Here is a 12,753-nt window from a genome sequence, read left to right on the forward strand (position 1 = left end):
CCACGCCCGGCAGAGTTCTGCTTCTAACAAATTATTCCAGGCACTTTTTACGGTGTTTTTCACTCTCAATGCCAATTCACGCTGTGGTGACAATGTACCATCCATCCTTGATAGGAAAGATGAGAGAATCTGACCGAGACTAGAAGGAGAGGTTGCAATTTTTCATCAGATGAAAAATCCAGAGGATGTTTTCATTGTTGAGCTAAATGAACTTGCGAGTCTACGCTGCCCTCTAGGGCGGCCTACAGTGCCTTTAGGCGGGTAGCAGGAGCAACGCAAAACTTAATAGAGGTTTCCCTGCGGAGAAATTCCCCGATCCCACTTACTTTAATGGAAAAAGGGAAACCCAACGGGCGGGTCAGCACCGGAAATGGGGGCGCGGGTTCGGGTAGCGGGGACGCGCACGCACCTTGCACGTCTCCGCCCCTCCTGCGGTTGCCAGGCAACCAGCTCCGGAAGTTGCGGGAGGTGCGTCCGCAGCGGCCGCCGCTAGCCAGCGGAAGATGGCGGAGGGCGGCGGCCCTGACCCCGGCGAGAAGGAAAGGAGGTCTTCCGGACCGCGGCCTCCGAGCGCGCGGGATTTGCAGGTGAGGCGAGCAGCTCGTGGAGGGAGCGCTGCGGTGGATGCGGGCTGGTGATGGCGCGGGCGGATGCGAGTCGGAGGCCGCCTCTGGCCTCGGCGGAGCCTTTCCCTGACCCAGTCTGGGGATGGAATCGTGACTCCGGGTCCCGGTCTCCCGAGGTCGGCGCTTAGCACTGTGATGGTAGTGGACACAAGTGCCCGAGCCTCCAGCGCTGGTGCTTCGTCTCCCTTCCACCCCACGTACGATGTAAAAATAGCTATTCGTTTAGAATGACATTTTGCGGGGTCAGTTGCTTGGTTCACGGGTTGATGCTTCCTTCTTGAGACTTACTCCAGAGGAAAGGTTGCTGTGGCCGCAGGGAAGTGGGCAGTCACCTGAACAGTAATGATACGTGATTTGTTCTTTTTTGTCTTGGATGCTATTTCTGACTTGCTTACTTAAATATAAAAATGGTTCCATTTTATTAGGTGGCTTTTTCTTTTAAAGGGGTTAAGGAAAGCGATGCACGCTATGCCCATACAGCCTAGTTGTCTAAGCTATGGTCTTTAAAACATTGCACACAAGAAACAGGGAAATAAAACTTCGTAATGTCGTGTAGGACACTAGTATTAGTTAGCTAAATACTAGTGCACCAAATCCCGTTTTATCAGATACTAACGCCGCTTTTCTCATTTTCGGCTTTTTTGTGTCTCATTATAAGATTATTGATAAAAATTTAACAAGTAAATATCAGTAAGGAGATACTAAGGAGAATTTTGGTAGAACAGTTTTACTGTATTACTTTACAACCACATTTCATTCTAATGTGAACAAACCACCATCCATTGTAACATACTGCTGAGCTTTGGGCATGTGGAAATAAGGACATCAAATCCTTAGTCGGTGCTGAGCTCTGTTGATGGGTCTGTAAGTGTAAAAGACATTTCTACCTTTTGGAAACCTAGAGTTTTCTTCGGAGAAATAGGATATGAATACATTTAGCATAACATTTTAAGATGGAGTATGATTGGGTGCCAAAATAAGCAGTGCATAAAGCGAAGAATTTGGAGACTGCAGAGATCAGTGTAAGTTTAGGAGGTGAACTCAATGTAGAATAGTTCCAGCTCACATAGTTGGTTCAGTAGTAGTAAACAGTATCAAGAGTTAGGAGGCTATTGTGTACCTCATCTTTCCTATTATAAACCCACATCACTGAGAGGCAGCATAGAGTTAGTAGTCCCACCAATTTTGGTTTGCCTCTTAATCCTGCTACGTAGTAGTTTTGTGAACTTAGGAGAAAAGTCTTAACCTGTCTGATCCTCATATGTCTTCATTTGCAAACTGAGGAGGGTCGGGGTGCTGGTGGTGGTGTAAGGATTAAATAGTGTTGTAAAGGGCCTATGCAAAATTCCTACATTATCCTGGTCAAGTTGTTGCTGGGCAAATATTTGGTTCCTTTTTCCTCAAAGGAGAAAGATGCTGTAACTTTCCCTGGCTAGTCACTTCTAATATCATTAAAGTTAATGCAGTATGTAACTTAATGTCCTTTCCCTAATTTAAATCCATTTCTTCTTTTTATATGAAAAGTGAGAATAGCTTGGTTAATGACCACCTGATTCTTGGCAAATTATTTGCAGACTTAATCCAAGGATCAAAGTATGATTAATGTTTGGAGATACTCTGGTAGATGTTGCTAATTGTGAGAATGCCTTCATTTCCACCCTAAGTTATGATGGGGATTTTTTTTTTTTTTCATCTCCTGTCTACTTCTGGTAGGTTAGGACAGTAGGAAGATAACTGATTTCTTTATGAATGTGATTTGGTGTATCAAGTACAGTATCTAAGTATTGATAATCTTTCCTTTAGAACTTAATTTGAATGTGAAGAACTTGCAAAGAAACTTGAAAACAGCCAAAGGGATGACATATCAAGAAATAAAGTATGTATCAAAAGTTTAAAAGAATTAAATAATGTTCTTCCCAAATGATATCTTGGATATTGATTATTTATAGATTATCTTGTTACGTTTAATCTAGACATGCTTATCTTAAGAGTTACCCAGTTCCTGCAGCTTTCAGTAGATATTTCTTTCTTCTCTAACAGCTTGCTGTAAGAGTCTTTCAGAGCGAGTAAAGGGGCAACATATTACTAATTGGAACAAGCAGAATTACCCCTAAGTAAGTGTATCTTAGCCGCCATGCAGTGTAGGGTTTCTCAGTATCTAAATCAGGAGGGAGTGTTCCAGGTACCACCAGAGAAAAGCTACACAGTTGCTTCCCCAAAGGCTTCCCAGCCTTGGGAGCCCCCAAGTTACAAACTGCAGACTCGGAACTCTTTTTTTGCATATCAGAGTAGATTTTCATAGCTCCCTTCATCCACCTCAAATAAGGAAATGGTCAGTGGGAAAGTTAGGGGTGGGATTGTTAGTGGCAAAACTAAGCCCAAAACCTCATCAGTGTTCAATAGTATTTCTGAATTGCTTTCTCTTCTGGTGTCCCTCAGCCCTTCCACACAGAAGTTCATTAAGGTATTTAGTTGTATACTCTGTCCCAGTTTTGCTCCACATATTATGTGTTTCTATATAGGTTGGACGGGTAGGAAGTGAGAACAGGGATAACTTCAGTATTACTAGGGTTAGGATTGGATTTGTTAGGATGGACTCAATAGTGGGCACTATAAAGGAGAAGAATTAAAATGCCTGATAACTGTTGCCACAAGGACCCTAATCCTATTGAATATCATTATTCTGTATTGTTGATTCTCTAGTGTGCATCTGTGACCTGGGAAGGCTTGTCAAAGATTGCTGGGCCCTACCCTAGAGTGTGATTCACTGGTTCTAGAGTAGGGTTTAAGTATATGCATTTCCTACAAGGTCCCAGGTGTCTGTATAATAATCATTTATTACAGCTTCTAGAATTGGTTACTCTAAGGCTGAGAATTCCAGTACTTTTAATGCTGTATACTTGATTTTCTTACCCAATTCCTTTGCTTTCAGGTTTCAAGTTCTTCATATTTCAAATTCTGGAGGAAAAATTATCAATACTTTACTTACATAGTTTATCCTCTGCATATTATTGAAAATTTTCTTAATAATGTTTCGAGATTTTATTGTGTTAGTTTTGACCAGTACTTCAATTAATATTTATCAATTTAAATTATCATTTCCTCTTTTGATGTAGTATCATCTGCTATGTTAAATAATATAAATTAAATTTCTTTGTAGTATTTACTAATGAACTTATGCCATATGATGCCATATGGCATCAACTGCCTCTAAATACCACTCATTTTCTAAGTTTTTAATGATGTACCATTAATAAGTAGGATCTTTCAGCCAGGTAGACTCTTCAATATCATTTTCCTCATATTCCTCTTTTGTTAATGTTATATTCCACATTCCATGGGGTCAGAGGCATTTTTGCTTTTTTAATTTGTGTCACCAAAGAAAATTGTTATTTGATTGAAAGTATTTATTTAAATCTTGTTAAAGCAAAAAACATATAGCAAATATAACCCCAATTTAAAATCAATCTGTCTATATCTATTTCTGATTCGTTTATACTATGTTCTTTATATAATTCAACGTGAATTTGTTGCCTTTTAGATACAATATTAGAAACAGTTTGAGAAACTTAAAATCTACTTGGGGAAATAAAACAGCAAAAGTACACAAGTAATGACAACATAATGCTTAATATGAATGTCACTGGGGTTTCACGTGCTATGAGTATTTGAAAAAAGACATTAAGAAAATTAGAAAAGATTTTGTGAAGGAGAGCTGAAATGGGCCTTTGAAATACAGATGACATTTTCATTGATGAGAATAGGAGTATCATAAAAGTAATTCATAAAGCTGACATAATCAACTCAGAAGGAAATCCATAAAATAGTATTACTTTAAAGAAATTTCAGGGAGGTAAAATTTCTGAAAAGTTTTGTCCCTAGTCATCAGACTTCGTATGTGCTTGTCTGTCTGTGTCTCCTCTGTCGTTTGTTTGTTTTTTGTTTTGTGTTTTTGGAGGGGATGGGGTAATAAAGGACCATAAGGAGATACAACACTGGGGGAAGAAAAAAAAATCTTGGGGAAAAGGAAATACTGATAAAATCATTGCCAAACACTTAAGAATAATATCTTCTAGTGATGGAACACATGCTTTGTGCTTTCCATACATTATTTAATCCTTCAAATGACTCTGTGGTGACTTTTTTATAGACATTTGAAGATGTGGTAACTAAGGCTGGGAGAAATTAAATAATTTGCCCAAGATCACACAGTAAGTGCCTAAGTTAGGATATAAATTCAGTCCTTTTAGATTACCAAACACTTTTATGATTCAGATTTCTAGCAAATCTGGTACAAATACGAATGTTACTGAATGTGAGAGGGTAGGGGGAAAAAAATTAGAAGTCTTTCATTTTGTTTTATTTGTGTATATTTTAAAAGTTGACTAAGAGAATTTTTTTTTTTTTTTTTTTTTTTTTTTTTTTTTTTTTGAGACGGAGTCTGGCTCTGTCGCCCAGGCTGGAGTGCAGTGGCCGGATCTCAGCTCACTGCAAGCTCCGCCTCCCGGGTTTACGCCATTCTCCTGCCTCAGCCTCCCGAGTAGCTGGGACTACAGGCGCCCGCCGCCTCGCCCGGCTAGTTTTTTGTATTTTTTAGTAGAGACGGGGTTTCACCGTGTTCGCCAGGATGGTCTCGATCTCCTGACCTCGTGATCCGCCCGTCTCGGCCTCCCAAAGTGCTGGGATTACAGGCTTGAGCCACCGCGCCCGGCCGAGAATTTTTAAAGAATTAATGTTGCCCCAATGCCCTGTTCTTCTTGGAGGTAGTTTTAATATCATTTATGTGTCTAAAAGGAGCATTTGAATCTATTTTGTTTTTGTTTGGGTTTGTTTTTTTTTTTTTTTTTTTTGGTTTTTGTTTTTTTTTTTTTAAAAAAAAAAAAAAACCCAGAGATTATGGTAATGCCAATTATAATTGAATAGCCACAGGATCATTAAGGAAGTTTGTTGAGTTATCCAAAGATGTCAAAAGTCAGAAAAAATTCTATACAATACTGAAATATTGTATTACTTTTTAAAATTCCATTTCAAAAACAAATATAGTTTTATTTCATTTTGAAATAAACTATCCAGCCAATATCTAGAATGTATAATTTGGTAATATTACTTTCTAAATGGTATATAAACCATATAAAATTTATGGTCTTGTGTTGTTCAGAAACTTGTTTTCCTAAACAGGTTGAAATATATATGTTTGGTGGACTTTTAAATAGAATACTTCTGAAGTTGTTTTATGTGCTTGGAGTTTGAAAACTTGAATAGCTGAATGAAACTATTTTATGAGATCTGATGAAAGAAGCTGACATTAGTGTGAACATCTTCAGGAATTCTTAAAAGAATTGCACATGAATTTTAGGTTTAAATTTGAAAATGGTTTGTTACTTAAAACAGATTTTGACACTGTTGAATAGCTAATTGAAAATAATCAAGTAATTATTATAACCTAAAGTTATTCTAATAGATGTGGCGTTTTGGTTAGTTCCATAAAATGAGATGCAGTAAGTTTATCTCAGAAAGGAATCATCTGAAGCAGCAGCTTTTTTCATGAAAAGTCTTTACCACTCAATTTTAAATTAATGTTCTATACATAACTTCTAGTTGTAGTTAAGAGGTTATTCCTAGTGTTATACTTTGTAACAAGCCTGTTATTATGTAGTTGGCCTTGGCAGAATTGTATGAAGATGAAGTGAAGTGCAAATCTTCCAAGTCTAACAGACCTAAAGCTGCAGTCTTCAAGAGCCCACGGACACCACCTCAACGGTAAGTTTTATTTTGTTTTGTCGTAAAAAGAAATTACAATTCTTTCTAAAAATTTACTAACTTCAAATTGTTTTAAATGGCCTTTTTCAAGGTTTCTTCAGTAATTTTTAAAAATTATTATTCCAAGGGCAAGGCAGATTTGGATAAAAAAGAAAAGATTAATATCATTTAGGTACTATTTTAAGAACTTTTACAATCAGAAAGCTAAAAGAAACTTATGGAAAAATTACCTTAAAATACCTAATATTTTGGTATGTATCATATGAAATTATATCCTGAATACTATTTTTGTTGGGCACAGTGATTCTTTAATATTTTTTGAGTTGTAGGACTCATTAAGGGTCTGATGAAAGCTGTAGAATTCTCCTCTCAAAACAACTTTCATGTGCAAGTTTGTCATTCGTTTTTAAGAGTTTGTGTGTTTCTTGAAGCCACTTCATGGAGCCTCTGCAGGTCTTTTGTCCTGCATTTAAGAATATGATTTTTGAAGTCTGTCTTTTCCTCCTTTGGGTGATGATTCCTCCAGTGTGTGACATCCTAAATAGTATTTGTTGTTATTAAAATCCCTGAAGTATAAAAACAGCCAACTATGAAGATTTAAGAGATGAGAATCAGGTGTATTTTATTGCTGTGAGTTTTCTTGTTGCCAGGAATATTTTCATTTACATCTTTTTAGTACTGTAAGTATCATCCCTGGGGAAGAAATGTCAGTTTTCCCATTATATCTTATTCTCAGAAAGTCCATTTTATAAGTTTTCAATTCATCAAAAATCAAGACTAGTAAATACTGTGTTTACTTCACCTATATTCATCAAGTTGTTAAAATGTTACATTGAACTTGTGTACACATGTATTCTCTCTCTTTTTTACTCAACTATTTGAAAGGAAATTGTAGCCATCATGACACTTCATCTCTGGATACTTCAGCATGCGGCTCCTAAGAAGCAGCACACACTTAAAAAATTGATAACACAGTACACCTTACAAAATTAATAATAATCGAGATGGGGAGTGTTGACTTATGCCTGTAATCCCAGCACTTTGGGAGGCCAAGGTGAGCAGATCACTTGAGGTCAGGAGTTCAAGACCAGCCTGGCCAACATGGCAAAACCCCATCTCTCCTAAAAATACAGAAATTAGCTGGGCATGGTGATGTGGGCCTGTAATTCCAGCTACTCGGGAGGCTGAGGCATAGGAATCACCTGAACTTGGGAGGCAGAAGTTTCAGAGAGCCGAGATGGTGCCACTGCACTCCAGCCTCAATGATGGAGGAGGACTTTGTCTCAAAAAAAAAAAATGAATAGTAATTCTATGATGCCATTTAATGTATAGTCTGTAGTCAGATATCGCTTATAGCTTTTTCTTTGGATTTAGGATTTGACCAAGGACATTGCATTGCATTTAATTATTCCTGTTTTGAATTTCTGAATACAGAGAATACCCCCCACCTTTTTATTGTTGTTTTTAGCTCAGCTGCATAATCTAAAATTTATTATGTTGACTTTTTTAGAGAGTCTAGGCCAGATGTCTTATGAAATTTCTAACATTCTAGATACTGTTTCCTCATGATTTGATTTTTATTAGAGTTTCTGTCAAGGATGCTAGATAAGTGATATTGTCTGCTATTTATTACATGACAACAGGGGTCATAATTTCAGGATTTTCCACCATTAGTGATATGTTCATTTGGTCAAGGTGCTGACCACCACAGCACTCCATTGTAGAATACTGTTTGTCCTTTGTAATCAGCAGGTTGGTATCTTGACACTGTTTGAACATCCTATTCTTTCATTTAATTCTTTATACATACAAATACTGTGTTTTTAGCTGCTGCTTTAATTTGTATGTTCTCCCAAGTCTTGAAAGTACTTAATATGTATCTGTGTACTTACATTTTACTCACCATTTGGCCACTGTTTCTCCAGTTTGAACATAAATTGAATGAATTAATATTCAAGTTCTTATCATAAGATTGCTGTATTAATATTTTCTTTGCTATTCAAATATAATCACTAAGATATTTCAGTGAAGGGTTTTCTTTTATGCTGTCTGAAACAATGTCATCATTAATAGGTATAATTCAGTAATCCAGTTTTTAAGGATTTTGTGCCTCACATTTGATCTCTAGGATAATTTATCTATCGAAAGAACTGAGCTTCCTTAAAATATATAGGTTGAGACGTAAACTGTGTTGAATCTGTTTATAATACAATGTATAGCAAATTGTTCGCAATCTTTTTTTCTAAGTATGATTTTTTCTAATGCTAAGTGTACACTTCCTTCCAAGTTTCATTGTATTTGTACAGATCTGTTTGGTACAGAAAACAGTGCTTATTTTCATGGTCCACCTCCTTTGGTCTATATTTGAAATCAAAACAGTTATTGTCTCATTGTCACTTTAAGCCAAGATGGTTTCATTATCTGAAACTCTGGACATAAAGTAGTCTGTGTTTTTAATTTACAGGAGGAGTTATGTAATCTACAGAAAGACCCTTAGGATACAGTCTGATGCCTGTTTTGACATATTCATTCATGAAAAGTTACATATCACAATCAGAACTTAGATATGTCCTCTACAAGTCATTATATAGTAGTATTGCTTTGAGAATTAAATGAAATAAAGTGGATAAGATGCCTAGCACAGAGTTGATACTTAGCTGGGCCTTAAGAGGATTTAAGATATTAGGAGTTAGATAAGCACAGAAGACAAGGGACAAAATTCCAGGAACAGAGAGTCACATAGTCAAAATGACCAGAGGAACCAGAAAAGGAACCAGCAGAACTTTAGTAGCTTAGTAGCAAACAAGGTTGGATAGATGGGGGTGCAGCCAGGAAGGCTTTCATAGGCACGTGACCTGTGCTATTGCACAAGGCCCCATGCTTAGAAGGGCCGTGTGCTTGGAGTAATGCTTTGCTGTTACTGTTTTGAAATTCTTAATTGGTTTTGAACAAGGGGACTCCCATTTTCCCTTTGCACTGGGTGCCACAAATTATGTAGCCAGTTCTGGATACAACCTTGAAGACCAAGAAGATAAGTTGCAGCTGTGTAGAAGGCAGTGGAAAGTCAGTTCCTCTTTTAATAAAAATTTAATGACAAAACTGTAGTACAGTGTGTTAAAAACTTTGACTCGAGATAGACATATCTCAGTTGTAATTTTTTTGTTTTCATATAAGAAAATGGTTTTATTCCTAATTTTCAGTTCCCATACAGTTTACAAATACACTTTTACTCTGATAATACAGCTTTGCAACTGGCAAAGCAGTTGCTCTAACACCCATAAATACAGGTGGGGAGACAATTAACATCCACTAATGTTTCTCTACATAAAGTATTCTTTTAATGTCATTTTTTAAAAAACAGTTGCAAATAGGCTACATAATATACGTGGGCAAAAAGGCAATTAAGTGAATCTCTTGAAACACTAAATGTGTAATAAACAGCATATTATCAACATTTACATGATTCACATCAAAATGGTAACATCCTAAAACGTATTCCTTTTAAAGGATAGATTTATCAATAAAATATTACATATATTTTCCTCTGGTACAGTACTTCATATACTGCAGGAAAATTAATTGTAGGTCTAGTCATCAGCTTAATCAGGGATTCCTTTCCCATTAGCTTTTATTAATAAAAGAATCACAATTAGGTCATAAACAGGCAAATTATTAATTACATGATTTGAGGCTTAGGATAAAAACTGTCAAAATTAGTTTGATATACAGCTAAGTTACATGACCCACTAAAACCAACTGTTCAATAGTTTTTGCCTCCTGTGAACTGCCTGTAGTGAAAAAGGAGTAAATTTTTAATAATAAAAGATACAATAAACTATATTTTGGAACTTTTTAAGAGGAAGAAGGAAAAAATATTTCAACAAAATTAAGGGCAAATACAGATCCTAACAAAGGCATTCTGACATCAGGGAGGCCATGTGCTTGCTATATGTAAAACTTGATTCCCCCAACAACATACAGAAAATAAAAACTGCACTGGCTTTGTAGTTATGTCTACAGTCTACGTTTCCCTTATGGATACTAAGCTACAACAAAACACTTCACAGTTGCAAACCTTTCCACATCCCCCTGTACTAAAAATAACTCGAAATTATTAGTTCTTAAAATCCCCAATAAAATAACCTCTAAAAACTGTCTTGACCGTTTTCATGACTGTTTCCCCGAAGCAACTGGGCTCTTTAAAGAGTGCACACACACCAAGAAAGTCCTACACATTTTCTCATCCCCATTTAGCCACATTTGAAAAGACCTTGATTTCAGTGGGAGAGATGACTGTAAGTTTCAGGAGGGCCACACACTAGACATGAAGCGCCTTTTAGTTTTTTCTTTTTTTTTTTAAGTTATTAAGACTGTGAAATGGGCCGGGCGCGGTGGCTCAAGCCTGTAATCCCAGCACTTTGGGAGGCCGAGACGGGTGGATCACGAGGTCAGGAGATCGAGACCATCCTGGCTAACACGGTGAAACCCCGTCTCTATTAAGAAATACAAAAAAACTAGCCGGGCGAGGTGGCGGGCGCCTGTAGTCCCAGCTACTCAGGAGGCTGAGGCCGGAGAATGGCGTGAACCCGGGAGGCGGAGCTTGCAGTGAGCTGAGATCTGGCCACTGCACTCCAGCCTGGGCGACAGAGCGAGACTCCGTCTCAAAAAAAAAAAAAAAAAAAAAAGACTGTGAAATGTCTTTTTTTTAAACCCCAATACCTTGTGGCAGATAACTCTTTCACCCCAAAATATAAAATTCTATGCTTATAATTTTAAAATCCTCAGTGAGCTCTGGAATATTGTGGATATTTAATACCTACCAGCTACCTAGAAGTAGACGGCATCCATGTATTTGTCACACCGGCTTTCCAAATAACCTGATTCACCCATCACTGACTGCTCTGGCCCTGGGCTCTCTTGACTTCTTCAGAAACCACCTCTTTGGAACTTTAATATCCACAACTTTTTTTAAACCTGCACCTTGAGCTTTCTCCATCATCCCAGCCTCCCTGCCTGATTCCATCCCATGTAAAGTAACCTCATCTGAGAACTTGCAATCACCTTTTACCAAACACATGATTAGCCTTAGCAACCTAGGGACTGTGATAACTCTGGCCTTGGCCTGAGTTTACATAAGAACATGATAGTTTGCTGACCTCATGGAGGGAAATCTAAATGAAATCAATATAACAAACAAAGCTGGCCAAGATCAGTATTTCCATTATGAGTATAAAAGCAACTGATCTTAAGCAGCAGGCAGAGATGTTAATGCAGGAGATATATTTGTACAATCAAACTCTTGTGTACTAGTGAAGGACTTTACCCGCAAAGTCAAGTCAAAACAAAACCAAAGCAAAATGGAGAATGAGGTCAGTGTCACAATGCAATGAAAAGACCAGGATTCAAGCTTCTTGCTGCAAGTACTGAACTGGAATCTTTTTCTTTACAAGTTTGACTGGAAGACAGCAGTCATGACATTTCCCTAATAAGGGAATACCTTTAGGCCACACCCGTGTCCTGAAGCAATTCAAAGTTCAGTGAATATTGGGGTGCGGGGGTAGGGGCTGATATACATTTTGTCAGTGAGAATAGCAGCCAAACTAACTCAGCATCTTAAGAGACTGAGAGACCTCAGAAAGGAACTACTACCAAGGCTGGATCTAGGCCTTCCTTTCAGGAGCCAAAGTCAGAAGAATCCAAGGAGACCATAACTTCACGGCAAAGATGCCATAGCATTTCATTACTGTCACAAAAGTCAACCAATGATATTTTCATTGAAATATCCGCACTGAATGATGATTCAACACGAGGCAAAGAGGGATGTCTTTGGAGAAGGCACTTAAGGTGGAACATTAGCAAATCTTACCGTTTGGGTAAAACAAAAATGAGTTCTTTCAACCTTGCTGGAGGCCTGTTAGGGCTGTTCCTTCTCACTGTGGCCTGACTAAAAACCAGTGGCATCAAGAAAGAGTCACATTTCCCAAGTCTGGGGGTGCCCCAGTGAGTGGTGCTGCTCTCAAAAGCCCTGTGTCCCTAAACACATCCATCCTCACAAGATAAGTTTCTACAAGTGCTGGTTCCAAAAATAGGCTCAGGATCGGCAGAAATCATTCAGGAAGCTTCTTGAAGCTTTATTTCTCAGTCTGACTTTCAGCTTGTCTCAGCTACTGTAAGCAGCTTCAGCTTCCCAAGGTCACTAGCAACTTCTACTTTTGCTAATATCCTTGGTTTTCCACGGCACTGGTTGTGACTGTCTGTTAGACTAGTGGCCCCCCAATTAACTGCACCTCCACTTCACACTCTTTTTTTGAATCTGGGCTGGGCATGTGACTTGTTTAGTAAGTAGAGGGCATACTCCAGCTCTCTT

General features: G+C 37.9%; 1 protein-coding gene across 3 annotated transcripts in view; it reads left to right on the forward strand.

The window, feature by feature from the left end:
* Positions 1-381: 381 nt before the first annotated feature.
* Positions 382-12,753, forward strand: part of UBXN2B (UBX domain protein 2B) — a 38,376-nt gene continuing 26,004 nt past the window's right edge. For 2 of the 3 annotated variants that reach the window (XM_025395308.1, XM_025395311.1), the window contains exons 1-2: positions 382-587; positions 6,283-6,386. In XM_025395308.1, the coding sequence (XP_025251093.1) occupies positions 504-587; positions 6,283-6,386 (188 nt within the window). In that variant the 5' untranslated portion in view covers positions 382-503. The remainder of the gene's footprint in view (positions 588-6,282; positions 6,387-12,753) is intronic. The other variant, XM_025395309.1, reaches the window with a different exon arrangement.

Source organism: Theropithecus gelada, chromosome 8, assembly GCF_003255815.1.
Source record: "Theropithecus gelada isolate Dixy chromosome 8, Tgel_1.0, whole genome shotgun sequence".
Classification (NCBI taxonomy): Eukaryota; Metazoa; Chordata; class Mammalia; order Primates; family Cercopithecidae; genus Theropithecus; species Theropithecus gelada.